The sequence below is a fragment of the Suncus etruscus genome, chromosome 11 (genome assembly GCF_024139225.1).
Source record: "Suncus etruscus isolate mSunEtr1 chromosome 11, mSunEtr1.pri.cur, whole genome shotgun sequence".
Classification (NCBI taxonomy): Eukaryota; Metazoa; Chordata; class Mammalia; order Eulipotyphla; family Soricidae; genus Suncus; species Suncus etruscus.
The window spans coordinates 1,189,894-1,217,820 of NC_064858.1; the positions used below are offsets into that span (position 1 = coordinate 1,189,894).

Here is a 27,927-nt window from a genome sequence, read left to right on the forward strand (position 1 = left end):
TTTGCAGGAAAGAAGTGTGTGTGTGTGTGTGTGTGTGTGTGTGTGTGTATGTGTGTATGTGTGTGTTGGGGTAAGGGGGATGTCCCTGGCCTTCTTCCCAAGCCTCTTGTGTCCCTCAAGGACCCCAAGATCTGGGCTAACTTAGTGTTTCCCAGAAGATTCCCTACTCTGCCTGAATATAACTGTTCTCTCCCTGTCTCTTAAAAGCGCCCATCAATGTGGGTCTTTCAGCTGTGAAGAGAAACAGGATTCCCAGGAGGGCCATGCCACTGGCGGATACAACTCCCACTGGACCCGGATGCTCCTTTTCCAGATTTTTCTAAGATGCCAGAACATCAGGGAAGGTGAATACTGGAGCGAGTCACATCCTGGTGCCTCTGGAGCAATTCTACCCACAGGTCTTCAGACCTCACAGACAATCATATCAGAGCTCACTCCCCTAACAGGGTCCTGGGCTCTGAGACTCGTTCCAGTCCTCAAGGGCAGCCAGCATGTTTCCAGCTCAGAAACCCCCTCACATCCCCTCACCCCAAAAGATACTCAGAACAGTGAGCTGAAACATCTCCAGACCAGCCCTGTGGCCTCTACCCAACGGGCCTCCCGGTGGTTTCTGCAGGCAACAAGACATGCCAAGAAGCACATTCAGCTGGGAGGGACCCCAGCCTGCAGAGTTGGGCCCCTCGACTGAGTCTGCCCTGAAAACTTCCTGGGACTCATGTGACTTCCCTGGAGAGGGATTGAGGAAGAAGCAAGACCAGGGCTGACCCCTGTGCCCGCCACCTCCTGCCACCCCTGTGCCGGCTCATGTGATGCTGATTAGAGCCACATTGGATTCCTGTCTCCTGGATTTATCCTCCAGGCCCTGCTAATCCTGTGCATCTCCCAAAGATCAATACACTCTTCTGCAAAAGCCAAGTTCTAGGGTTCAATCCGTCCCCCAGGGGAGAGATGCTACCCAGGAGGCCACCCCTGGCCACAGGCAGGAGGATATTTCAGCAGGGGCCACCCCAGAAAACATGGTGGGATGCTCAACTCTGTCTGAAATGCTCCTCTGACCCCCCCAACACCCGGTCCACTCTCATTCCAAAGATCTGGCAAAGGATGAGCCCCCAAAAAGTGGGGTGTCAGGTGTGAGGAGAGATGGTCTGGATGCAAGAGCATAACAATTCCTCAGCAGCCTGGAAGTCAGGGAGAGCTGGGCTCCCCATTTCCAAACTTCCAGAATAAAGAGAGAAGGTCAGAGGCACTTGGTGAGTACAGAAGATCTGATAGGAATGACCGGGTCAGGCAGAAAGGAGAGGAGGAAACAGAACAGAAGGACTAGTGGGCCAGGGAGAAGGAGGAGGAAATGGATAAAGAGACAGAGGGACAGAGAGAGAGGGTCGGGCTAGATAGAAAGAGCCTGGTAGAAGCAGAACTCAGGGTTCTTCCTGAGCACCCCAGGGTGTAGCTCTTGTGCTTCTGGGCATCAAGAAGGCACCCAAATCAAGTGCGCACACACACACATACGCACACACACACACACACACACACACTTTTACACACATGCACACACGCACACACAGGAAATAGCTGAGACTTTGAGATCACCCTTCATGTCTCTAAGTCTCAGCTCTCCTTCGTTTCAACCTTCTGGACGCATCAGGAGCAGAATTAAGTTAGGGGGTGTAGGGCACACTCCCAGAACAGAAAATTACAAACCTTATCTTGGAGACAGAACCTCAAGATTTCCTTCTCTGCATCTGGGGACTCGGAGCTTTTTAATGACTCTAGAAACAGGTCCTGCTTGATCCCTGTGCTGTTTGATTTGGGGCCACACCTGGCGGTGCTCAAGGCTTACTCTGGCTCCAAGGGGCCACCCTTGGAGGTGTTTGGGGACCCTAGGGGATGCCAGAGGTTGAGCCTGGAGGTCACCTGCAAGGCAGATAGCCTCCCCACTGTGCTATGGCCCTGGCCTCAAGATGGCCACTCTTGACATCCGCTCTGGACTGGCTCAGTTGACGGAGAATCTCCTCTTCTCGAGCCTCAGGAGAAGGACAGTGGGCATCAGGCTCTGCCCAGCCATTCCCTCATGCACGTGGTCCAGCTTGTGTGAGCTACAAGCAAAAACAGCCCCATGACACAGCCCCCTTGGGAGCTGGCCTCCCCCTCCCCGTTCCCAGCATCCCTAAGCATATGTCAGGTGTGCGTTTGAGTTAAAAGAGCAGAAGGGACCCAGTTTGGAGTCCAACATCCTATATTGTACCCCCAGCCTGCCAGGGTCAATTTCTGAGTGCAGAGCCATTAGTAACCCCTACGTGCCACAGGGTATGGTCCAAAAACCAATCAATCAATAAAGTTGTTTTTTAAAAAAATAAAATATAAAGCAGACCCCAGCCCTACACTATGGAGCAATGTCTTCTCATGCCATTCAAAGGCCAAAAGTGTATTCAGATAGGCCAGCATAGCAATCACGCCATCTCCTGAGACATGGCTAGTTCAGGGGACAAGAAAACAGCTAGCTATCTGTGATAGCACCGGCATTTCTTAACGGTCCAACTCCAGCAAGGAAAAAACCCCTTCCCTTCATCCCCACGCTCACCTGTTGTAGAGCAGAATGTCCGGCTTCCAGATCTGGCCATCGGGAAAGCGGACGGTCTTCACACCCGGATAGTCCGACACATTCCACTGCAGGTAGTGGTCTGTCCAGGTCTGACACACAGATAGACCACACATTAGTGACACGCAAGTCCATGCAAACCCAACACTCAGCCCAAGGTTAGAAGGCAACTTCCATGTCAGCAAGAGAAAGAAGCCCACAATCATTGTATACGGGACTTACTCTCAAGCTCACAGAAGAGAACCCAAGGCCCTTCTGGAATGCAAGGGGAGGGCACAAAAGACACACCTTTGATATACCCTAGGAACACAAAAAACACAACATAAAAATGCCCTCTGCACACATATGTTCATTGCAGCCCTATGTACAATAGCCACAATTTGGAAACAACCCAGATGTTCAACAACAGATGAATGACTAAAGAAACTGTGGTACATCTACATGATGGAATACTATGCCGCTGTCAAAAGGAAGTCATGAAATTTTCCTACACGTGGATGGAAATAAGTCAGAGGGAGAGAGATAGACACAGAATAGTCTCACTCATCTGTGGGATTTAAGAAAAATCAAAGACAGTAAGGTAAAAACACCCAGATACAATAGAGTTGAGGGCTGGAAGGACAAGCCCACCATAAAGAATGGTCAGTGCAGTTAGAGAAATAACTACACCAACAACTATCATGACAATGGCAGTGAGTGAGAGAAATAGAATGCCTGTCTCCAAGACAGGCAGGGGATGGGAGAGGAGGGAGATGGGAAGCATTAGAGGTGTGAAGGTTGCAATGGTGTAGGGGGGGTGTTCTTTTTTTATAACTGAAACCCAACTACAAACAGGTTTGTGATCATGATGCCTAAATAAATATATACAATTATTATTATTATTATTAAAAATTTTAGGGGGGCAGAGAAATAGCATAGTGGTAGGGCATTTGTCTTGCAAGTGGCCAACCCGGGACAGACTTGGATTCAATCCCCGGCATTCCATACGGTCCCCTGAGCCTGTCAGGAGCGATTCTGTGTGCAGAGCCAGGAGTAACTCCTGAGCACCCCTTGACATGGCCCAAAAACAAAACAAAAAATATTTTTTAAATCTGAATAGGCCAATAAAATGGTTTTATCCTAAAAAAAAAAAAAAAGAAGAAGAAAAGAAAATTATTTGACTCCATGGAAAAAAAATCACATCTTTGGGTCACATCTGTCAGTGAGTGCTTGGGACTGATACCTGGCTCTGCACTCAGGGATCACTCGTAGTGAGTGATCGTATGTGATGCTGGGGATCAAACCTCAGTCGACTATGTTCAAGGCAAGTGCCAGACCTGCTGTCCTATCTCTCTGGCCTCATAAGATTTTTGCTTGGTTTTTGGCCACACCCAGAAACGTTCAGGGGTTCCTTCTGGCTCTGTGCTCAGAAAATACTCTTCGCGGGCTCGGGAAACCATATGGGATGCCAGGGATTGAATCCTGGTCAGTTTCATAAAAGGCAAACACACTTCCTGCTGTGCTATTACTTCATCCCCATGAGGTATTTTTACTGCAGGGTGGAATACACTTCTTAAGAGACATCCCAAAAAGGAAAACCCTTGACTGGTGATGAAGGGCTGAGTCCGAACACCGAGATTCAAGGAAGGTCTCAGGAAACATTCCCACAGCACATTTCCAGGGTACTGGACCCCAATTAAGTTCCATGTGACCTCTTAAGAAGTCATGCTGGGGGTCTACTCTTCCAGCCTACTTGGGGTACACAGGCCCCAACAGGCCTCCCCGGGTATATTTCTGCCTACAGATACTGAACAACCAGCAACAGGCAGCCCCGGGAGATGCAGAAGCTCCCATGGATGTGTGTCGGTCCACTCAAGCCATTGGCAGGTGCCCAGTCTATCCCCAGAGGCCGCCTGTAGGGTGGCAGGGCAGAGTTCTGACTTTCCCGTCTAGTCTAGGACTGCTGGGACCAGAGAGCAAGTGAAAGTGAGGGGAGCAAAGTGTCTTAATACACTTCCAGGCGACCTGATTGGTCTTTATGCAGACATCTGGCCTACAGTCTGGTGTAACAAACAGACTGATTGGTCTTCACACCCCTGCTAACCTGGGGCAGAGCCAATCAAGCCACGGGGGCAGGTTCAGGTAAAGTCTATAATATGCTTTGGGCATGGCACTTGAAAACCCAGGTCCTGGAAGGGAAGAGGAAGGGAAGTTCCAGGTCCAGTTCCTAAAGGCAGTTGATTTTGACCTTATGCAAATAAGGAGCTGGACCCCAAGACAACCAGCAGTGGGGACATGAGAATCCTCCGTGCTGCCCTCCACCCAGCACCCAGAAGCTGTTTCCATCACTGGTGCATCTCTCACAAGCCCTGGGCTTCTAGCCCTCCGCTCGGACTCCTTTCCTACTCTTTTCCTCCCTCCTCGCCTTCCCAATATCTCCCCTTATTTCTTTTCTCCTCCTGCCTTGCCCCCCCCCACTCCCCACCTCCACCTCCCACCTTCAGGCACTTCTAATAGGCCTAGATCCTCATGGATCACGCCTGAGCCTTACACAGGACTGAGCCCTCGGGATCTTTTGCGAGAGGACTGGTTGGTCACTCCAGGCTGCAACTGACCTTCCCTGACTCTCCTGATCTCCAGACAGGCCCTGGGGTGCCCCTGCCGCCTCGCTCACTGTCTACAGTGACCAAATCTCAATTGCTCTGAGCAGAGGGAGAGAGAGGAAGGAGAGAGAGGATGAGAAAGGGAGAGAGGAGAGACAGGGAGAGAGGAAGAGAGGAGGAGAGATGGGGGAGAGAGAAGAAAGAGGGAGAGAGAAGGAGGAGAGAGGATGAAAGAATGAGAGAGGGGGAGAGAGAGGAGAGAAGGAAAGAGAGGAGAGAGGGAAGCATGAGGATGAGAAGAGATATTGAAGAGAGGAGGAGAGAGGGAGAGAGGAGAGAGGAGGAGAAAAATCAGCCTATGAAGGGTTTTCTGCCAAAGCAGTTATTTTGTCTCCAAATTCCAAAGTCACCGACTTCTGTTTTCTTTTGCGGTCTGGCCCAAAGTCTCCCCAGAGCAGAAATGGTGTCTGTCCTTTCTCTTCACACAGACAAAATCGGATTATGTCAGAGAGGCCTCCCGAAAAGCTCATATCAGAGAAATCGTCCCTCTGTTTCCTCAGGAGACCAGAAGCCTGACGAATCAGGGAACTCTCCTGGCGCCTTCCTTGCCAGATGAGTTTTTCTGGCCTTTTCAAGGGCTCAGATGAGTGAAAAAAGGACACACATTTTACAGGCCACTGAGGCGGCAATAAAAACCATCATTTATAATAACAGTTTGCCTATTGAATTTTTCAATCTAATAGTATAAAATGAAAGCCATGTGTTAAGTGGCAATGACTTTTTCACGGATTGACAGGACATTTCTAGGGACCGGCAGCTGAAAACCACATCACGTGCCCCAACAGCCGAAAATTCGACCAGACTGAGGCCCAGTGAAAGGAAGGGAAACAGAACAAACAGAAGCTGGGAAATAGGCCAGGATTAATGCCACGTCAGGCAGTCTAACCTGGCCAGGGGTTCCGGTATTACCCACCTGTGCCAGTGATTTATGTCTGTGCTGAAAGATGCCAATTCATGCCAGCAGATCCCAGTCTATGTCCACCTATGCCCAATGTTATTCATTTGTGTCAAGCTGTGCTAGGCAAGTTGGTGCCAACCTAGTACCACACAGTACCTGCTTGCCAAAGTTCATAGTACCAAAGTACCATGCTGTGTGGCCCAAACCTGCTCTACCAAATATACTAGAACATATAAGATGAAATCCTTAACTTTATTTATTTTAATAGTTTTTGCTCTGATATATGTATGGCTATTTTATCTCTATTTCCCCCAGTAGCTTATATAAATGTTTTCCATTCTTTTACTTTGAGCCTGTGTCTACCCTGAGATTTTATTTTTATTTTTAATTTTTTTATAGGTACACTCGAGGAGTACACTGCACTAGGGACCATATTCAATGTTAGGGAATGAACTAGGATCAGTTTCATGTAATGTACAATTTCTCCAGTCCCCAGATTTTGTCTTTTTGTTTGTTATTTTTGTGTTTTTGAGCCACACCCCAAATTTAAAAAAAGGTCAAAAAGGACCCTAGAGATCGCAGATCCAGGGGTCATGGCACTTGGCATCTGACTTACTTCAATCCCTGGTACTATATAGAGTCCTCTAAGCCCATTAAGGAGTGATCCCCAAGCAGAGAGTCAGGAATAACCCCTGAGCATCATCAGGTGTAGCCCACCCCCACCCGTACCCAACATCAAAACACAGACTTAAAAATTAAAAAAGGGGGCTCTGGGCTCTGGGCTCTGGGCAGGACAGCTAGCCACAGGCCCCCTGGGCTGACCACCTAGTCCAGGGGACCAAGGTCCCCCCAAACCTGGTGGGTCTTCAAGGCCACACCTGGTTAATTGGGCCCTGGGGGGAGGGGGGGAGAAATTAATCCCTAGGCATGCAAAAACTACAGAGGCACGGCTGGGCTCAGAGCACTCCGCATGCCAGGATTTCTGGGTCTTTGACTGGTATGTTGGGGGCTCTGGGCAGGACAGCTGGCCACAGGCCCCCTGGGCTGACCACCTAGTCCAGGGGACCAAGGTGCCCCCAAACCTGGTGGGTCTTCAAGGCCACGCCTGGTTAATTGGGCCCTGGGGCGAGGGGGGGGAGAAATTCCTCCCTAGGCATCCAAAAACTACAGAACCGCGCGGGGGCGCGTACTTCATGTATTCAGAATATTCCTTATTCTTATGTTATGTTTTGCATATACAGAATGTTCATTTTGCATTCTGCCCTTTCCCATACCCATATAAAGCTCTTTTTTACTCCTTAACTCTCTAACCCCCTCTCAAACATCACTAACCTACATTACTCTTTTTAACTTCAGTAGTGTACAATCCTAATCACAGTCCAAAGCTGTGCATTGTGTGTGACAACCCCAAACTGTTTCAAGATACATAAAATGGACACGTATTTCTTTAGAATATTTTGTGGTTTTTTTCAGACAGCTATAATTTTTACTAAATTTTGTCTTATACAGTGATGATTCTAACCACTTTTTACCACTTTTTATCTTCTCTTTTTGAGTTGTTTAACAAGGAATTTTGGTGGAAGAGTCCCCCAGTTTAATGCTTATGATTGAACCATGTCATGGGAATATTTGGAATTGTTCTTATGGCCCCCATATGCGCCAATAACACCACGTGGCATTGCTTCTTATTTGCATAGGCACATTAAAATGGGAAAATACTATACATACAAATAAGATCCTATTTAATAGAGATTGGAACACACAAATCTTGTAGTGCAGAGGGACCTTACACCCTGAACATTGACATAACGACCTGGCACAGACCTCAGAAGAAAGGGCATAATCCATTCTCCCCTGAACCAGGGAAGCCATCCACGAAACATCCAGGCTGGTCTATAACATCACCTGGAAGCAGTCCTCTACCACGGAAGACCTACACTGCTCAGACTTTGACCTGCTCAAAAGAGACTTCCCTTAACACTGAGAAGACTTAACAACGACAACGACCTGCTTACAGGACAGGGCTCCCTGCATTGCCCTTTGATTGTGAGGTGAAAGGAGAGGATGCTCCACATCCTGACTTCAATGTAAGATATGCAGATTCCAGGATCTTTAATACAGAAATATGATACCAACAACAGAGACTGTGTGAAAAATAAAAGTGTGTTGGCACTACAGACAATGTATTGGATTGGACGATCTAGCTTGCCTGAAGCCTAGACTTGGTCTTGTGCCAGGAAACTTCAGGAGTCAGGTCTCTTTGTACTTAGGCCAAGGTTATTTCTTTCCATGTCCCTCATATTTTGGTGGGCCTATGCAAACAACAATTGCCACTCTAACACCATTTTTTTTTTTTTTGGTTTTTGGGCCACACCCAGCGATGCTCAAGGGTTACTCCTGGCTGTCTGCTCAGAAATAGCTCCTGGCAGGCACGGGGGACCATATGGGACACCGGGATTCGAACCAACCACCTTTGGTCCTGGATTGGCTGCTTGCAAGGCAAACGCCGCTGTGCTATCTCTCCGGGCCCTCTAACACCATTTTTAATGTGCTCCTTTGACTCTAATCCTTAAAAAGAACTCACTTAAAATTTGAGGTTAATGTAAGCTAATATGCATGTATATGGAAATGTAAGAAAATACTATGCCTGTAATGTTTAAGGAGTTACGTAAGTTTTATGGCTTCAGATTGCTTTGTGTACTGTTAAGAAATATTATAATGTGTTACAATCTGGGGACTTGAGGGACAAAGTAATTGTACATGGAGTCTGTCTTATTTATCTTAATGTTCTTTGGCTGAAATTTCAAAGTTAAGATATCAGCAAGGGGACTTCTGAGAATTATGTTATGGGTGATGGTCCTTCCACTGTAATTTTACCTTGTCCTCTTTCTTTGCACCCTTGTTCTCATAATTAAAAATAAAAATAAAAAAATAAAATAAAATAAATTAAAAAAGAAAACAGGGGCTAGAGCCACAGGGAGGGCATTGTTCTTGCACGCAGCCGACCCAGGTTCAATCCCTGGCATCCTATAGGGTCCCCTGAGCCCCAACAGGAGTAATTTTGAGCACAGAGCCAGGAGTCAGCCCTGAGCACCTCCAAGTGAAGCCCCAAAACCAAAAGAAATAATAGAAAGAAACAGGTTTTGAAATCAACACTGCAGGGGATGGGAAGTGATTTTTCCTCAACCTCACTGTTGTATTCATAAGGATGAAGACCTTGGAGGGAAGATTAGCATGTGGGTGGGACCCTCAGAACAGTTCAGAGCAAGTGCAGGAATGATAGCACAATGGCAGGGCATTTGCCTTGCACACGGCTGATCTGGGACAGACCCGGGTTCAATCCCTGGCTTCCCATATGGAACCCCACACCTGCCAAAAGTGATTTCTTGAAATCAGAAATAGGAGTAACCCCTGGGTGCCACTGGCTGTGGCCCAACAAAAATACCCAAAATAAACAAACAACAGAAAAGAACAGTTCAGAAAATTTTCTGGACTCCCGACCTCCATCCCTGCCACCTGTCCTGGCTCTGTCTCCTCCCAGCCCTTGTGATCCTCAATATCAAGCTGCACTGAGGAACAGACCAGCCCTCCCTCTGGGGCTCAGTCAGGCCACGCTTGGTCCCCAGCAGGAAGGAGAAAGCAGAGCTCAGGGGAGTTTGTGCAAACATTCCCATGTCCTCAGCTGGTTCTGGTGACCCTGGACCCTGCTGTGAACATGCAGAAAAACGTGGGTACCAGATGAGTGGGAAGAGGTTTCAAGAGGGGGCTGGCTTGTGTCTCATACCCGCTCCCTTCCAGACAAATTCACTGTCACTTTTTGGTGCGCAGCTCAGAAGGCCCCATACTCAGGAAGGCCATGTCGCAAATCTCCAGTGAACACTGGCAACACCTTCTCTCTCTTCCCTGGTGCCAAAGCCAACATTTCTCCCTCCAGGCTGCATCCTGACTTGAATCTTGACACCTTAACCCCGCCCTGTATCACTTCAGCACCCCAGCTTGCCAACGGTCCCTCTCGAGGGCCTGGGCAAGGCTCTATTTTCAAGGATGTCAGAAGTGGGACTAGGCATACTCATGTGTGGGATATTAAAAAAAAAAAGGTAGTACAGTAATCATACCCAGAGATATAGAGACAAGAGTTAGGAGGACCAGTCCATGGTAGGAAGCTTGTCACAAAGAGCAGGGAGAGCACTGAGAGCAGAGCCTTAAGGAAAAATCACTTCCCATCCCCTGCAGTGTTGATTTCAAAACCTGTTTCTATGTGACAATGAGAGTTTGGTATGATTCCTCTGGACAACAATTGGGTGCTGAAAGGAGGGAAAGTGATGTGTAGTATGCCCCTTCAGTAACAATAGTGAAAACCACAGTGGCTAAAAGAAAAAAGAAAGGAAAAGAAAAGGAGGAGGAGGATGGAGAAGAAGAGAAGGATGGGGAGGAGAATGGGGAGAAGGAGAAGAGGAGGATGAGAAAGATAAAAAAGAGGAAGAAGAGGAAGAGGAAGAAGAGGGGAAGAGAAAAGTGAAAAGAAAGGAAGGAAAGAAGAAGGAAGAGAAGAAAGGAAGAAGAGAAAGAGGAAGAAGAAGAAGAAGAAGAAGAAGAAGAAGAAGAAGAAGAAGAAGAAGAAGAAGAAGAAGAAGGAGGAGGAGGAGGAGGAGGAGGAGAAGGAGGAGGAGGAGGAGGAAGAGAAAAATGTTTGCCTCAATGGCAGGTAGGGGAGAGGGATAGGGGAGGAGCAGGAGAGAAACTGAGGACATTGATGGTGGGAAATGTACCCTGGTATATGGTGTGAGAATTGTCTGGAAAAACTTTGTCACTATATTAAAAAAAAAAAAAAAAAAACCAAACAGCTGTATTAAGAACAACCTTGTAACTATGGTGCTTAAATAAAGTCATTAAAACTTTTTAAGTGGGAATGAGAATGTTCACTGAGGCCACGGACTGCCTGGCCCTGTCCAGTCAGGTGCTCCTCCACCCCCAGAGTTCAGGGGTTGGTGGAGAAGAGCCGAAGGGGAGCCTGAGAACAAAAGGCTCTGCGACAGATGACGATGCAGATGCTGCCAGTGAATCTCAAATAGAAATAAGCAGGGCCGAAAGGAAGTGGAGGCGCTCATGGCCCCAACCTGGGATTGCTTTTTCATGCAGAATTTCATCTCAGCCCCTCATTCACAAATCAGGAACTTTGAAACACCTTTTTTTTTTTTTTTTTTTTTTTTTTTTTGGTTTTTGGGCCACACCCAGCGGTGCTCAGGGGTTCCTCCTGGCTGTCTGCTCAGAAATAGCTCCTGGCAGGCACGGGGACCACATGGGACTCCGGGATTCGAACCAACCACCTTAGGTCCTGGATCGGCTGCTTGCAAGGCAAACACCACTGTGCCATCTCACCGGCCCCTGAAACACCTTTTGACTGAAAAAAAAAAGTTTTTTGTTTTTGTTTTTTTGGATCACACCGTAGTGCATCATTCTTGGCTTTGTACACAGGAGTCACTCCTGCTGGTGCTCAGAGAATCAATCGTATGGCATGCAGGGGAGCGAACCCAGGTTGGCCGCGTGCAAGGCAAGTGCCTATCACATATAGCCGCATGCGGCTCACGGCCAAAATGAATGCAGCTCTTTGCCTCTTATCATCATTTTGTATACTGTGGCTCTTTGCCAAGTTTGGATTTTGTCCTGCTGCTTCTGAGGAGGGACATCTGAGGAGAGACCTCTGAGCATGTAGTCCCTTCCCGTCTCCCATCCCTCAGAAACAACTACAGGGGCCAGCAAGCGGGGGTGGGGGGGGGGAACACCAGTGTGTCACATGTTGGGTCACATCTGGCCCTTAGTTCTTAATGTGGAGGACGCAGCACACCCTCACCATCACTGCAGGATTTTTGCCCTCACTCAAAATGGCAAAATGCTATATGTGTTTAATATATTATTGTTAAAATTATATGCTTTTACACAAAATAATCATTTTTCCACATATATATTTATTGATTGATCGATTGCTTTTTTTGACATTTTATTTGGGTGTAGATATTGAAGTTGATGTCTCCTTTTTTATTTTATTTTATCTTATCTTTCTCTTTCCTTTTGCACTCTGGCATGATTTGATTTCAGAACCGAGACTATTGTGTGGTGCTTGTCTATTGCTGTAGTGCTCACTGGATATTTAATTTGACATTTCTTTTTGTATTGTAATGGTGTTTCAATTACCTTTTTCATGTTCTCTCTCAAACTGAGGTTGATAGCCACTAGAAGGACTCTGCCCGTTTTCAGCATATTTTATTTTTTTCCTTCTTATTCTTTACCCCTTTCTATTGCTTTTCTTTCCCTCAAACAAAACCACATAACTCGATGTATCTAGCTCAGCCTCTCAAATAGAGGGACAAACAAGGGAGGGCACCAGGACCAAACAGATGTATGATCACTGATAGTAAGCTAGACAAAGAAGGGACCACCTACTCTAGCACCCCGGGGGGGGGGGGTGATGGTGGGGATATGGGTTGAAGAAAGGGAACGGGGAAGGGGGGAGGACAAATGTGGTGGTGGGTATTCCCTGATTCAATGTTAATATGTACCTAAAATACTACTGTGAAAGATAATGTAAGCCACTATGATCAAAATAAAAATTAAAAAAAATTATATGCTTTTGTGTGTTTGGTTTGGCAGGTCACTGTGTGGTGTGGTCTCTGACTCTCACAGTTTAAAATTTTGGCTCTTTGTGTAGAACTTGTTCACCACTCCTGACATATATAGATATCACATATCTATCTATCTATCTATCTACCTACCTATCATCTATCTATCTATCTATCTATCTATCTATCTATCTATCTATCTACAGAGAGTTGTAAATATACATGTATGCATATATCTTGCTTTTATTATTTATTTGTTTATTGGTTTGGGGACCACACCAGGCTCAGAAGCCACTCCTGGCAGGCTTGGGGGATAATATGGGGTGCCAGAGACTGAACCTGGGTCCATCCCGGGTCAGCTGCATGCAAGGCAAAGGCTCTACTGCTGTGCTATTGCTCTGGCCCATCAATGTTGTATTTGACTGATGCCATGCAAGATTTTTGTTTGTTTGTTTGTTTTGTTTTTGGGTCACACCTAGTGACGCTCAGGGGTGACTTCTAGCTATGCACTCAGAAATTGCTCCTGGCTTGGGGAGGACCATATGGGACGCCGGGGATTGAACCCAGGTCCGTCGGGTCAGCTGAGTACAAAGCAAACGCCCTACCACTGTGCTATTGCTCTGTGTCCCCCCCCACCCCATGCAACATTTTTAACATTTCTGAGAGTTCTTGGGTCTTTTTAGAGTCTCGGGATACCCCGGGCAATTCCTGGGACCACAAAATCTGCCCAGGCTTAGCTCACTGGGAGATGAAGATCACAGGCCCATTTGTGGGTCAGACCCAAACCCTCAGCCTATACAGACCATGACTCTCTGCGTAACATTCTTAGCCACTGAGAGGACTGCAAAGAGCCTTTGGGGCTGCACAAACCTCTGTTTCCTTTTTTTTTTTTTTTTTTTTTTTGGTTTTTGGGCCACACCCGGCGGTGCTCAGGGGTTGCTCCTGGCTGTCTGCTCAGAAATAACTCCTGGCAGGCACAGGGGACCATATGGGACACCGGGATTCGAACCAACCACCTTTGGTCCTGGATCGGCTGCTTGCAAGGCAAACGCCACTGTGCTATCTCTCTGGGCCCCTCTGTTTCCTTTTTAACCCCCCCCCCCAAAAAAAAAACTCAAACTCAACTGAGACTTGTGCTAAGTTCCTCCTCACACAGGACCTTCCTCCTTCCTCCTCTATCTACCAGTAAGCTTTTCTAACTCTGAGTCTCCGCATCTTCATCACTCAGTATTTTCATTCTAAAAAATATCAGGGAACCCTGGAAACTGTGGACAGTGCCAAGACCAGCTGTGGCTGCTCCTGCCTGAGCTGAAATTTCCTCCATCTCTTTTGAAACTACTTTTCTGGGACAAAGGACAGAGACTACAGGTGCAGAAAGAGATCTTGTTTGTTTGTTTGTTTTTGCCAAGAAGGGGAACTCACCTCAGCCAGAGTCCACGGCCCCCCAAAACCCACACTCATAGACACACGCAACAGCACTGTGCCAATGAAGAAGGCACAGGTCAGGTGCCTGAGGAAGGCTGGCAAGGAAAAATTAGGCTAATCCTGGGACTGTCCTTCCACGCATGACACGATTTAAGGCGAGACACTATGTAGATCTCCAAATGCCACTGAGGTCATTCCAGTGACCCTTAATTAAGGGGTGCAGGCAGTGTTGGAGGACCAAACATGCCAGGCACCTGCTCTGGCCCCTGGAGCACCCCTCCCTGAGTGGTCTGAGGTTCTTTTTATTTACCTAATAAAATCTCCATCTTGAACACGGTTTTAGTCCAAGGCCCCTCAGACCCTGCCAAGGGTCCTTTACAGCATCTGCTTATTCTCTGCTCTAATTAAGGCTGGAGGAGGTTGGGAACTTGGTTCAAAGTGAAGGTTAATGGAGTTCTTCCTCCTCCCTCCTCGGTGCCCAGTTTTCTTTCCTGTGTCACAGACCCCAAACGCAAAGTGGTTTGTTGAAAGCTCTGTCTTAGCAAGAGATAAGAGTTGATGGTCTTTAATGAAAGATATGGAAATGAGTTTACCCTGTCCAAAAAAATTGAAAATAGACACATCAATGGAAAGGGGGAAAGAGATGGCTCTAGGGGACCAAATGTCAAGCATACAATTTTCGGGCTGTGGGGCTGAGGTGAGCAAAGTGGAAATGCTAGGTCAGTCTGACATTCTGCTGTGTTTAAAGGAGAAGCAAGTGAGCTTACCACAAAGAGTGCAGTTAGAGAAATAACTCCACTGACAACTATCATGAAAATGGCAGTGAGTAAGAGAAACAGAATACAGGAGGGAGATGGGGGCATTGGTGGCCGGAAGGTTACATTGGTGAAGGGGGGTTCTTTTTATGGCTGAAACCCAACTATAAACTTGTTGGTAATCATGGCGCTTGAATAAAGATATTATAAAAAAAATTAAAGGGAAACAAAGTGGGCAGTGAGTTTACTAGGAAGAAAACAACAATGCAGAGTTTTTCCCAAGTCACTTACTTAGGCTTGAGCCCAAGAGTAGTTCAAGAAAATGAAGGCTGCAATCCCCAGTGAGATGCAAATGGGAGGGGGCAGAGCCGGCTGGACCCGCACAGCAGTGAGGGATTCCAGCAGGACAAAGGCAGGTGAGAGAGAAGAGGCAACTGGCCCAACTCAGCACTTCTGCTTGGCAATGCCCTAGCAACACTCTTAGCAACATCAGAGGGCCAGGAGAGGGCGGTGGGGACTAGGGGAAATCCAACTTTCTGAGCTCAGCTGCATTTCCGACCTTAAATTCTTTGCATGCAACCATCTAGGTGTCCTTGCACCCAGCCTGATGGCCCCGCATGGGCACATGGCTTGGAGGAATTGAATTGGGATCCGACTCACTGGCCACTGGAAAATTACTTCACCAGGGGGCGCTGCGGAGTCCATGGATCAGTCTGGGGCGCCCAATTGGAAATGCAGGGAGGTGACGGAATATTTGGGGTAGGCTGGCTGTGGTTATATATATGTATGTGTGTCCTATTATTTTTAAGTTTAAATTTAAAAAAAGGCATTCGTGTTGATCTCCTTGATTCATAGCCACACATGCTACTACATCTGTCTTCAAGCTCAAGAATTGATGGAGAAAATTTATAACTGTGAAGTCATAAAAGGCTACATCTATGAGAGGCTGGAGAGATGGGACAGTAGGGATAGGGTTTGCCTGACATGCAGTCAACCCGGGTTTGATTTCCAGCACCCCACAGGATCCCCAGAAGCTACCAGGAGTGATCCTGGAGCCCAGAGCCAGGAGTTAAGTCCTGGGCACAGCCAGATATGGGTGTCCCCCAAAAGAAAATAAATCATCTATAATTAATTGAAAATCAAGTCCCACACTGGGGTGGTCTTGGGAAAACTCAGAACTGCTATACCCCAAGCATTGTACCAACCCTGGCAATAGCCATAGACCACCCAAATCCTAAACACTTCTCTGTGGCCCCCAAAAATGTATTTTTAAATTGAAGCCCCATCTTTTGGCAAGTGATTCTCCAGTTCTTTCCAAGGTCTCATACTTATTAAAATTAATCATTTACAACCTCTTGATGAATTATGTGCCAATACCTACGTTAGTCCTAAATCAATGCAGAAGAAAGGGGGGAAAAAAGCAGCGTCTGAAGACATAATATCCAGGGACATATTTACATCTCAGAGAACCAGGAGGGAGCCATTAATAAAAGATCTTCTAACAGAAAATGCAAAGGCATGAAGAGGAAAACCAATAAGCAAGTGAAAAAGGCAGAAAGGGGGGTGGGTGGGAACTACCCAGTTTGACCAGAACTTGCTTCTGACTTGGTTAAATTTATTGAAATGCCAAGGGCTGATGCATTGAGATATGACTGATTTTTTCTTTTCTGACATTTATTTTTCATAATTGTTCTTGTATTATATTTAGGGCATGTGTGGCATTAGCTTTAATATTTAAGATTCTTTTTTAAAAAAACTTGATTGATTGATAGATTGATTGGTTTCTGGGCCACACCCGGCGGTGCTCAGGGATCGCTCCTGGCTCTGCACTCAGAAATCTCCCTGGCAGGCTAGGGGGACCACATGGGATGCTGGGAATTGAACCTGGTTTCTCCTGGGTCGGCTGCATGCAAGGCAGATGCCCTACCGTTATGCTATCTCTCCAGCCCCAATATTTAGGATTCTGATGTGCAAAGTTCCTGCATTTTCACCACCACTGAAGGGATCCAGGTTCTCCTGCAATGCATCCACATTACTTTCAGTCCTCTTTTCCTTCCCCAAACCCATCCACCCCCTTCCTCGGTCATCTGAGCACTGTAACCTCAGGCAAGCACTTGGTACTATCACTTGACAGTATTTCCTCTCTGTATCTCCCAAAGTCTTTTTGTCTTTCCCTTTGACTTCTCTGGCTTGATCCAAGACTCTTCCCCCAGTTACTTCAACTCCTTTTCTTCCAGAGCTCAAGTGGCTTATTTAGATTGCACTGGAGGGTGGGTTTGGGAGAGATGCAAACACGGAATGGTGGGTAGATGGTGGTGACATCTGATTTGTTGTGCATTAAAGTGGGCTTTGAACTGTAGAGGCCAGACTGACAAACAGGGGGAAAATCCAACAACAAAACCCACTTATCTAAATCTCTTAGGAGTCAGGAAATTCTGAGGGCAGGAAATTCTAAGGATCTGAAGCCAAGGCCTAGGACTCAAAAGCACCTGTCAAGGGCACCAGGCACCAGGGGGCTCTGTGGAGTCTATGGACCAGTCTCAGGGGGTGGCGGGATATTGGGGGAGCCTGGCGGTAGTCAGGGGACAGCAGCATGTATAAAAATAATATTGGTTCAAATTGTGTTTATCTCCTTGATCAGGAATCTCCAAAACCCTGGGGCACCACTAAGGGGCACTCATGAGCAGGAGTAACCCCTGAGCTCCTCCGGGTGTGGCCCCCAAAACAAAACAAAACAACAACAATAATAATGATAATGTGCTCCTGCAGTTCAGAGGTGCCTTGTTGGAAACTGCTCCCCAATTTCTTTGTGAGTGAAACAGCCGAATATGAACCCAGTGGGGTCTGACTAAGCACATTCAAAGGCGCCTTATTCCCCGAGGCAAACTATGGGGAACAAGACCTAACTTAGGGGAACCTTTATGTTTTGGAGAGATGGGGCTGGGTTTTGACTTACCATCTGCAGCCAGATGTTGGTGGTTAAAACTTGGTTCTTCTCATCCTTGAAAGAAAAAGAAAAGAGTCGTGAGTCTGTTTATTTTAACTCCAGGAGATCTGAGTGGGAAGATGGTATCTACCAGTGTGGATTTAGGTTCCCTTGTATCTGTTTATTTCCTTGAGGGGAACCTCCCCCCCCCCAAGTGGTGTGCAGAGTGCCCAAGCACTCAATCCCTTTTGGTAGTCAGCATTCATCTCCAGGGGAGTAATCCAGGGACCAGGCGGCCTTGCATGTGGCAGACCTGGGAGGGACCAGGTTCAATTCCCAACATCCCATATGGTTCCCCAGCCTGCCAGGGGAGATTTCTGAATACAGAGCCAGGAGTGACCCCTGAGCACCACTGGGTGTGGCCCAGCAACCAACCAATCATTCAATCAATAAATAAAGTTAAAAAGAAAGAAAGAGCTCTTTTCTGCTGAGCCAGCCTAGCCTACAGACACCAAGGACTGTAATCTCTCTAGGACCCACACCCGAAAAGCTATGCTCCGTGGCCACGCTTATCTTGTAACCCCTGAATTCCATTTCTGCACATTGTAAGAAGCAATCTACAGCCTTACCAATAGACTAATTTTGCAGTACACCCCCGTATTTACAGAAATCAAGATGGCTCCTCTAATAATCTAAAACTTAGGAAACAGCTAGCTCTTGCCAGGTATAGGGTTTGGGGAGGAGCCACACCGAGGCCCTTGTCCCTAGCTGAGGAGTACTGGGAGGCTTGGCAGGCCCCCAGCCGTCCTTGTCTTTTTCCCCCTGACTCAGGCCTTCCTTGTGGTGCCAGCTCAGATGGCCAGAAGTGGGTTCAGGCGGACTCTTAGTGGTCCTCAGGTCCCCCCCCCTCCCTCCGTACTCCCAGGGGGAAAGTGCTATGGGGAGGAGGGCGGGCAGACATTTGGCTTCCTGTTTCCTCCTTGATTCTGGAGACCAGCTTTTGCTGGTCCCCTGGACTTCAGTCTTTCCCTGGGCACCGGTCTTAGGTGGACTCTATAGGGGTCAACAGGCTTTCCCCCCCTACCTCTCCCTACACTAATGGGAATGCACTCTGGGAGGAGGGCAGGCTGTTCTAGCACTGGTTTATGTCGTGGACAGTCCAGTGGAAATTTTTTCTCTTTGTTTTCATATTGATAGTATTGTGTGCATTTATTCTATATATCCATACTATCCATCTTGTATTGGGACATGATACTGGCCCTACAAAGCTCATTTCTAATATTTTACTGCCCCTAGTCCAACCCTTACTTCCCCCCCATCCTCCCATGTAGGTGCAGCTAATGACATGAAGCTCACCACATAGAGTGATAAGTGCAGTTAGAGAAATAACTACATCTGAAAACTATCATAACAATGTGAATGAATGAGGGAAAAAGAAAGTCTGTCTCGAGTACAGGTGTGGGTGGGGGTGGGGAGTAGGTAGATCTGGGAAATTGGTGGTGGGAATCCTGCATTAGTGAAGGGGGGTGTTCTTTACATGACTGTAATCATACAACTACAATTATATTTGTAATCACAGTGTTTAAATAAAGATAATTAAAAATTAAAAAAACAATTACTAGTGGCATCTACAAATGCTGGTAATTACTTTGCGTTTTAAGAATATCTTTGTTGCCCTTATATATGTTCAAATAATTAAGCAATCATACCATTGAAATAAAATAATAAATACAATAATAAAAGAAAGAAAGAAGAAAGAAAGAAAGAAAGAAAGAAAGAAAGAAAGAAAGAAAGAAAGAAAGAAAGAGAGAGAAAGAAAGAGAGAAAGAGAGAGAAAGAGAGAGAAAGATAGAAGGAAGGAAACAGCTAGCTAGGAAACAGCTAGGAAAAAGATAGAAGGAAGGAAAAAGAAAGAAAGAAGAAAGAAAGAAAGAAAGAAAGAAAGAAAGAAAGAAAGAAAGAAAGAAAGAAAGAAAGAAAAGAAAGAAAGAAGAAAGAAAGAAAGAAAGAAAGAAAGAAAGAAGAAAGAAAGAAGAAAGAAAGAAAGAAAGAAAGAAAGAAAGATAAAGAAAAGAAAGAAAGAAGAAAGAAAGAAAGAAAGAAAGAAGAAGAAAGAAAAAGAACTTGTAACGTTCTGCCCGACACCTCAGCAGCAAAGTTCTTGTGCCCCATCAGAACAGAGCCAAAAGGGGGTGCTTGGCTACCAGGCCAGTTTCCATGAGTCACTCCAATAACCCCAGAGAGTCAAACAGTGCTAGCTAGACAGAGGTTGGTGGGTGCAGACCAGGATGGGGGGAGGTTTTTTTAAGTTAATATCTTTATTTAAGCACTATGATTACAAACATGCTTGTAGTTGGGGTTCAGTCATAAAAGAGTGCCACCCTCTTTCACCAGTGCAACCTTCTCACCACCCCATGCCCCATCTACACTCTTCCCCCCACCCCCTGCCTGTATCCCAGAAAGGCATTCTATTCTCTTCACTCACTACCATGGTCATGATAGTTGTTGGTGTAGTTATTTCTCTAACTGCACTCACCCCTCTGTGGTAAGCTTCATATCATGGGCTGGTCCTTCCAAACCTCATTTCTACTGCCTCTGGGTATTATTACCATACTGTCTTTTATTTTTCTTAAATCCCACAGATGAGGGAGACTATTCTGTGTCTGTTTCTCTCCGTCTGACTCATTTCGCGCAGCATAATGGTTTCCATGACCATCCATGTATATTATTTCATGACTTCCATGAAACATTTCATGACTTCATTTTTGTGAGTTACATAGTTTTTGTATGCACATATATCATTGTGTATGTCTACCACAGTTGCTTCAGCCACTCATCTGTTGTCGGGAATCTGGGTTGTTTCCAGATTCTGGCTATTGCAAATAGCGCTGCAATAAATAGAGGTGTACATAGGCATTTGAGCCGCGAGGTATACGCCTGCAATTCTGAAACCTTCCAATTCTATCATCCTTCCCTATGGGCTTCAGATACACAAGAGTGAAAACCTTTTCCTGAAGTAATAATCATATCAGCCATAAAGAAAATCAAGAGGGTTGGAGAAAATTCTGGGAGGTGAGAGTGGTTTCTGGACTAGAGGAATTTCGCAGGTTCCTCTACAAATCCATCCAGTTCTATCCCTTGTACAAGGTGCAGTTTATTTTTTGCAGAGAATTAACAACCTCAATAAAGTGTCTGTTTTAAAGTTGCTTTAAGTAGCCATGCTTTCCAAAATCATCCTTCCCCAGATAGTCAAACATCGGCCACAGAGCACAATGGTTTCTGCCAGTGAGCAGGTTCTTTATTTTCTATGACCATTATGTTTTCTGGACGTTATACATGGATATTCAAGATTATTCTATGGAGCACCCAAATACTTTTTGTCTGTTTCTGTATAATTGCCTTGGGGGAGTGAACAGAAATAGGCAGTTCTAGGCCAGTGTCTAATTCCTTGTTTGCTGGGAAAACTGCTGAGAATAAGCATTCATATTTATGTCACATCAAAATTTACTTATTTTTATCAAATGAATCTCTGTGCCAGCCTTGTTGCTGTCAGTGTTACAGAGTAATAAACCCCAAGCCTGATTTGCCTTGACCTATGAGATACAGGTCTGACAACAGATTCATATCCCAAATAAGAAATAAACAGGTAACAAACAATAAAAAGCTGGGCAATCCAAGCTAGAAACAAGCAGAAAAAGAAAAAAGAAAATAGGTCATGGAAGTACCAGTAAATGAGTTCTGCAAACACAGGTCGGCCTTTCTGCTAAAAATCACACACACACACACACACACACACACACACACCACACACCACCACACAACACACACCACACACCACACAAGCAAACACTAATGAACATCAGTGCTAATCCTGTTAGCAGCTGGTCAGGAGGATTCTGAAAGCTTCCACAGATGCAACATGGCCCATCTCTAGCCTGAATGTCTGCTACCAACAACTGTCACCTTCTGATCTCATCCCTCACACCTTTACCCCTCGTTGGTTACACCTTATTTTATCCAAAACAGAGATCATCCCTGGTTTCTTTGTATATGTTTGTTTACAACTTGCTTTTACTCCCAAACGGAGATGGTCTTGCATGTAAACCTGGGCGAGACTGGCTCAGCCTGAACTATCTGCCCTTACTCTGTCCTTATTGCCCCACCCAGGGCTGGTCTCTGGATTCTGCAGTTCTGGCAGGCAGGTGGGTGGAGATGTGAGGTAGAAGACTGCCAGGCTACATATGTTTCACCCTCAGCCTGGTTTGGATTATTTCATACACAACCCTGGTTCAGACTCGTTCACCTGGGCTTGGAGATCTGGCACGTGGGATGATTTTATGATGCCCTGTCTTATTCTGCTTGGTTCCTATTGCTTGCTCCTTTCCCAGAACATCTCTCTGACTTGATTCACGTAGTGCAATATGACAGGGCTATCCAGAGAAGTACCTGGGAGAGATTCAATCTTTCAAAGTGTCAACTGCCACTTTCTAAGAGTCAACTACCCTGCTTAACCTCAAGCCTTCAGTCTTTAGCCCAGACACTATGTTCAGCATGGTCCCACCAAGCTTTCTTGTGGCCCAGCAAGTGTCTCCATAAATCTACGTCCTGACAGAAATGGGGACTGGCCTCTCTCCTCCCACAGGTTCAAACACACTTTAGCCAACTTTGTGAAGGTTTAGCCTCCAAGCTGCCACATTCAGGATTTGAAACATGTCAAGGTCCTACACTGGGTCCCGTGGAATATTTCAAATTGAGGCCCATTGACGCGCCTGTGTGCTCAAGAGAAACAGTTCATGAGCCACAGAAAACTGAGGACCTTGTGGCTGGATTCTCTGCATTTCATGGACCCCAGATCCACCTCAGGGGAGTTCTATTGTCCCCAAGCACTATAGGGAGTGAAGCAGCATCAGAAAAAAAATCCAGAGTACTGACTAGAATGAAGTGTGAGGGGATACCAGCAGAAATGAGCTTTTTCCAAAAGCAATGAATGTCTCCAGTGTCAAGATGAACATCGAAGTGCAAAGCATTGATCCATCTTTGATTTTTTTTGTTGCTGTTGTTTGGTTGGGTTTTGGGGCCACATCCCAGCAGTGCTCAGGGTTCCTCCTGGTCTCTATGCTAAGAAATCGCTTGTAGCAGGCATGGGGGACCATATGGGCTGTATGGAATTGACCTCGGGTTTGTCCAGGGTCGACCACATTCAAGGCAAATGCCCTACCTCTATCACTCCAGCCTAGCATCCAGCCTAGCATCAGCCCCCCAACACATGATTCTCCCTCCCTCTGCCCATTCTGGGTCACCGCAAGGCCCCATGTTATTCCTTAGTCTGGAATGCTGGGGGAGGGGCACACACTGTGCCAAGGAGCAAACAGAAGCCTGTGCTCTGCCTGAGTCTAACCCCCAGACCTCGTGCTGTGGCGTGGGAATTGCAAGGAGTGCCTCTGTTCAGGAGGACTGTCCCCCATTACTCCCTGCAGTCCAAGACACCAAGTTTCCCATTCCAGTTTTTCTGAAGACCTCCAGGATGGCCCTTCCTGGGGCAGAGGGGACTCCTGGAATTCTGATGATCTTTGCATTCATCAGCTACTTCCCTGAACCCCCATTTTCTTTAGGATCCTGCTGGGGTCTTAAATCACATTTTGTTTGTTTGTTTTGTTTTGGGGCCACACCAGCTGCGCTCAGGATTTACTCCTGGCTCAGCATTCAGAAATTATTCCTGGCAGGCTTAGGAGACCATATGGGATGTCGGGAATTGAACCCAGGTTTGTCTTAGGCTGGCCACATGCAAGGAAAATACCTTACCGCTGTTCTATCGCTGTGGCCCCTTAAATTCCTTTTTTTTTTTTTTTTTTTTGAGCCGGAGCAGAGTAGAGCAGGGACAGCACTGACCTTGCATGCTGCTGGCCCAGGTTCGATCCTCCCCAACCCATACAGTCTCCAAACCTCACTAGGAGGGATTCCTGAGCACAGACCCATGAGCCCTGCTGGGAACAGCTCAAAAACTAAAACCAGACAAGTAAAAAGAAGACCCAGACAATCCTGCTGACTGTCTCCCAGAACTTCATCAAGGCTGCACTGAAGGCCCCTGAGACAGTCCCACCTCCAGAATGCCTCAAAGAGGTTCCAGACTCTTTCCCTCGATCTTTAATTCCCCGAGTGGCACCTGGAAACTATTTTTAGGAGTACAGCCTGGAGAAAAGATGAGCGGCTTTTATTTTTAAATCACAACAGCGTTAATACATCAAAGTGATTTTCCTTCCAGCAGGGGCCAATGTGGGATTTGCAGCCAATGGTCATCTGGGAGGGAGATATGCACCTGGTCCAGCCCACCAGGCTGAGTTCTGGGGTGGGACCCCCCCCATCAAGTGAGCAAAAAGGGTCAGGGTACCTCCTCACCTGCTCATCTGGCCAATGCCCACCCCTCCTCTTTCCCCTCACAGACATGTACACTGCCTGGCACCTCTCTGGGCTGTCAGAAATTTGCAAATGCTAAGTTAGAACACATTTAGGTGGGGAGGTCTTCAACTGTTCCCACTCATAACCCTTTTTGTGTGGTTTTTTTTTTTTTTTTGGACAACGCCCAGGGGGTTCCTTCTGGCTCTGTGTTCAAGATTCACTCTTGACTGTGCTCAGAGGACCCTATGGGATGCTGGAGTTCAAACCCAGGTCTGCCCCATGCAGGCAGGGCCAGTGACTTCTCTGTTATGCTATCACTCCAGTCCATCATGACCCCTTTATGGTCCCAGAAAGGCCACCCACAGGAATGACTAGAAAGTTCTTGAATTTATAATATTGGTGGATTTTTGAAATGCCAGTCCCAGCACATCCGTGAAACCATTTAGCAATTTTTTTAATCTCAATGGGAAGTGGGCTAGTGCCGATCTCAGTTTCAGAGCCTCACTCTATGGCACGAGAGAACATAAATTGAGAAAAGCACACCATAAGCCTTGCGCTGACCATGAATGAATAAACTAAATTTTCAAAACTCACGAATACAAACCAAGACAGTGCAGCTATGAACAAAGAAGCCTCTGGAACAAAAGAAAAGTAAAAAGAGAAAGAAAGAAAAGAAAGCCAAATGAGAAGAGACAGTTTCCTGGGTCTCTTCTTCTAACTTAATAAAGCATGGATCAAATTAAACATGAGTCCGAAGAGGAGATTATGAAATAGGAGGCAGAAAGCAAAGCTAAATGGATAAGCCAGGCAGGCCACATAGCATCAAGGCAGGGCCTGAGAAAATTAAGACACAGGGAGGAACAGAACACAGATACCCCGGAAAATCAAGTTAGCGGCATGGAACCTTGCGTGAGGTCATCGGAGACTGTCCAGAGGGAAAATCATGAGGCCATTAGTGGGTAGGAGAGGGGGAGGTCAGCGAAGGAAAAGGAGGGTGGCGAAGGGGGGACAAGAGCGGGCTGTGGAGTCCCAGGGTTCAGAACAGAGTGATTCTGGCCCAAACAGCGGATCCCTAGAACAGTAAAATGCCTCGAAATGCTGGGAGAAAAGCACACATGGGTACTCGACGAGAGAAGGCCCAAACCCGAGTTTTGGGAGAAGACACAGAAACTGCTAGAAGGGAAAGAATGGGGTGAAGGGAGCCAGTCCCAGTCCCAGGGGTTTTCAGACATCTTCACCTCAGCGACCACCCTAGGACTAAATGCTTTGCCCAGCTTTGGGGGACAGGCTAGACTCGAGGTGCCAATCTTTGCACAGATTTCTCCACAACAAGCATTCAAGTCCAGGTGAGAGTAATGTAAATAGTCCCCCCAGGTCACTGGAATTGGACCCAGCTGAAAAGGGTGCAGAAAAGCAGAGCCATGAATTGCTAGATTGCAGAAAAATCCACTTTGTCAGTGTAGAGACGTATAATAGCAGAGGGATTTCCAGGGCGGGTGATGGAAGGTTTTTCTTCTTCAGGGATGGGGAATAATGGGCATTTTGGGGTATGTGAATTCAAACTCCAGAGTCAGCGCCCAGCAAGCGTGAGAGCCACAGCTATTGAGTTTGAAAATGTGAGCCAGAACCAGAACACAGCGGCTCAAGAGGGCCTTGCACATAGCAGACCTGGCAAGTTCTATCTTGGCATCTCACATGGTCCCCTGAGCCCAACAGGAGTGATTCCTGAGTGCGAACACCTGAACACCACCCCAGAGACAAAACAAACAAACAAACCAACAAAAAACAAAAATGTGGAAGGTATAGTAGGGAAGGAGACAGGCTGGAGTGCAGGAAGGGAATCTGGGGACACAGGGGAGGGTTTGGTGCTGGAAAAAACATGATCCTGAAACTCAACTATGAATAACTAATATTAATCACAGTGCCTTGCTACCTAAGAAAACCTTTTTAATTTATGGAGAAGGGTTCATAGTATTTTTCAAAAAGGTCTGACCAGTTGACAAACACCAACCACAGCATGTGGCTGTCCTTTTCCCACATCTACACCAGTTGTGGTGGTTCTTGTTTTCTCTGACATGAAGGAACTTCACCAGTTCTCAGGACCATGAGTGACATCTGAGCACTGTCTTGGTTTGGGGCCAACAGGCATCTTTTCCGTGCCCATTGGCGATCTGTGTGTCTCCTCTGAGCCGCTGCCTGCTCCTCACTTCTTGGCACCTGCCCCAAAGGTCCAAGGGCAGGAGAGAGACATGTCCGGTTTCTTCTCGCCATCACAGCTCCGTCCACAGCAACAAGACCCGGCAGCAGCCATGGCCGAGGACAGTGGCCTGGACTGGGCGAAGGAAAACCTAAAGCGCTGAGGATACAGGAGTCTCACGGGGTTTCCACGAGAGGATGACACGATGTCCTCTGCTGCCACAATGAGAGAAACTAGACCAACCATGCTGAGAGAGGTCTGAGGGAGAACAGACAGGCATGGAACCATCTCTCTCTCTCCCCACTCTATCTGTCTCCTCCTCTGTCTACCTCTCCTCTCTGTCTCTCCTTGTCTGTCTGTCTGTCTGTCTGTCTCTCTGTCTGTCTCTCTCACTTCTCTGTCTCTCACTCTCTTTATCTGTCTCTCTGTCTCTCTCACCTCTGCCTCTCTCTCACTCTGTCTGCCTCTCTCTCACTCTGTCTCTTTGTGTCCTCTCACTCTCTGCCTGCCCTGCCTGCTGCCTGGTCTGTCTCTTTGGGATGTAAAGTAACATCACAAGGGACTAACAGATGGTCACAAACAACACACTCCCTTGAACTGACCTATGAAACTGGGAGTTAGTCAAGGGCAGGTGAGAAGGAGCAAAAGTGCGAGGCCGCAGTGGAGGGAAATGAACTTCCTGGAGGCGAGTGTGATGCCAGAAAGTTGCATGCTTGAAACTAGATTGTTCACAGTATTTTCCACCATAGTGCTCAAAAGAATCTTAGCCAAAAAAAAAAAAAAATGCAGGTCTAGGGGACTAGAAAGATAACCGATTGAGATACTCGACCTTACTTTACACTCTAGTGATCTGATACTTTGCCCGAATACTGGCCGGAAAGATCCCTGAGCACAGAGCCAGGAGTAGCCCCTGAGCACTGCCTGGCTTGCTCCCCAAAAATCATTTCCCAAAGACAGGAAAGGGTGATCCAGCAAGTGAAACCAGAGGCATCAGACAAGGGAAAGAGACACACATAAATAAGTGAGTGAAGGGCATAACGAAATAAGAAAGCAAATGGGATTTAAATAAAAATAAATTTTCCCAGAAGCCAGATGCAAGATCATGCCTGAGCAAGAGACTGAACAGTCAATCCATTGGAATTAACCCCCAGACTGCCGGCCAGAGCAGTGTCTGCAGGGCTGCATGGAGCACGCGTGTGTGACGGGGCAGAACACGTGAAGGATATCCAAAGGGAAAGGAACAACACGAGTGAGAACCGGACACACGGCAAGTCGGGAACAATGGAAATAAATAATCATTAGGCAAGGTGGAGAGTTTCGGCCCAAGGACGAAGCCAGGAGTGAGGATATTGGGGCTTCACAGGCAGAGAAAAGGCATTCCAGACACCTAGCACACCCCTAAAACGGACATTCCCAGACAAGCACCCCGATCTTCACGCACCTTTCTGGGCTGGAGCCATAAGATGGCATGA

General features: G+C 46.8%; 2 protein-coding genes across 4 annotated transcripts in view; one reads left to right on the forward strand and one right to left on the reverse strand.

The window, feature by feature from the left end:
* Positions 1 to 27,927, forward strand: part of MAGEL2 (MAGE family member L2) — a 548,609-nt gene that overhangs the window by 249,716 nt on the left and 270,966 nt on the right. The window lies entirely within an intron of this gene.
* Positions 1 to 27,927, reverse strand: part of LOC126021825 (neuronal acetylcholine receptor subunit alpha-7) — an 80,796-nt gene that overhangs the window by 22,519 nt on the left and 30,350 nt on the right. For 2 of the 3 annotated variants that reach the window (XM_049782683.1, XM_049782682.1), the window contains exons 3-4: positions 17,893 to 17,937; positions 2,582 to 2,691 (exon numbers count right to left, since the gene is read on the reverse strand). The exons of the other annotated variant lie outside the window; for it this stretch is intronic. In XM_049782683.1, the coding sequence (XP_049638640.1) occupies positions 2,582 to 2,691; positions 17,893 to 17,937 (155 nt within the window). The remainder of the gene's footprint in view (positions 1 to 2,581; positions 2,692 to 17,892; positions 17,938 to 27,927) is intronic. 3 annotated transcript variants of the gene reach the window in all.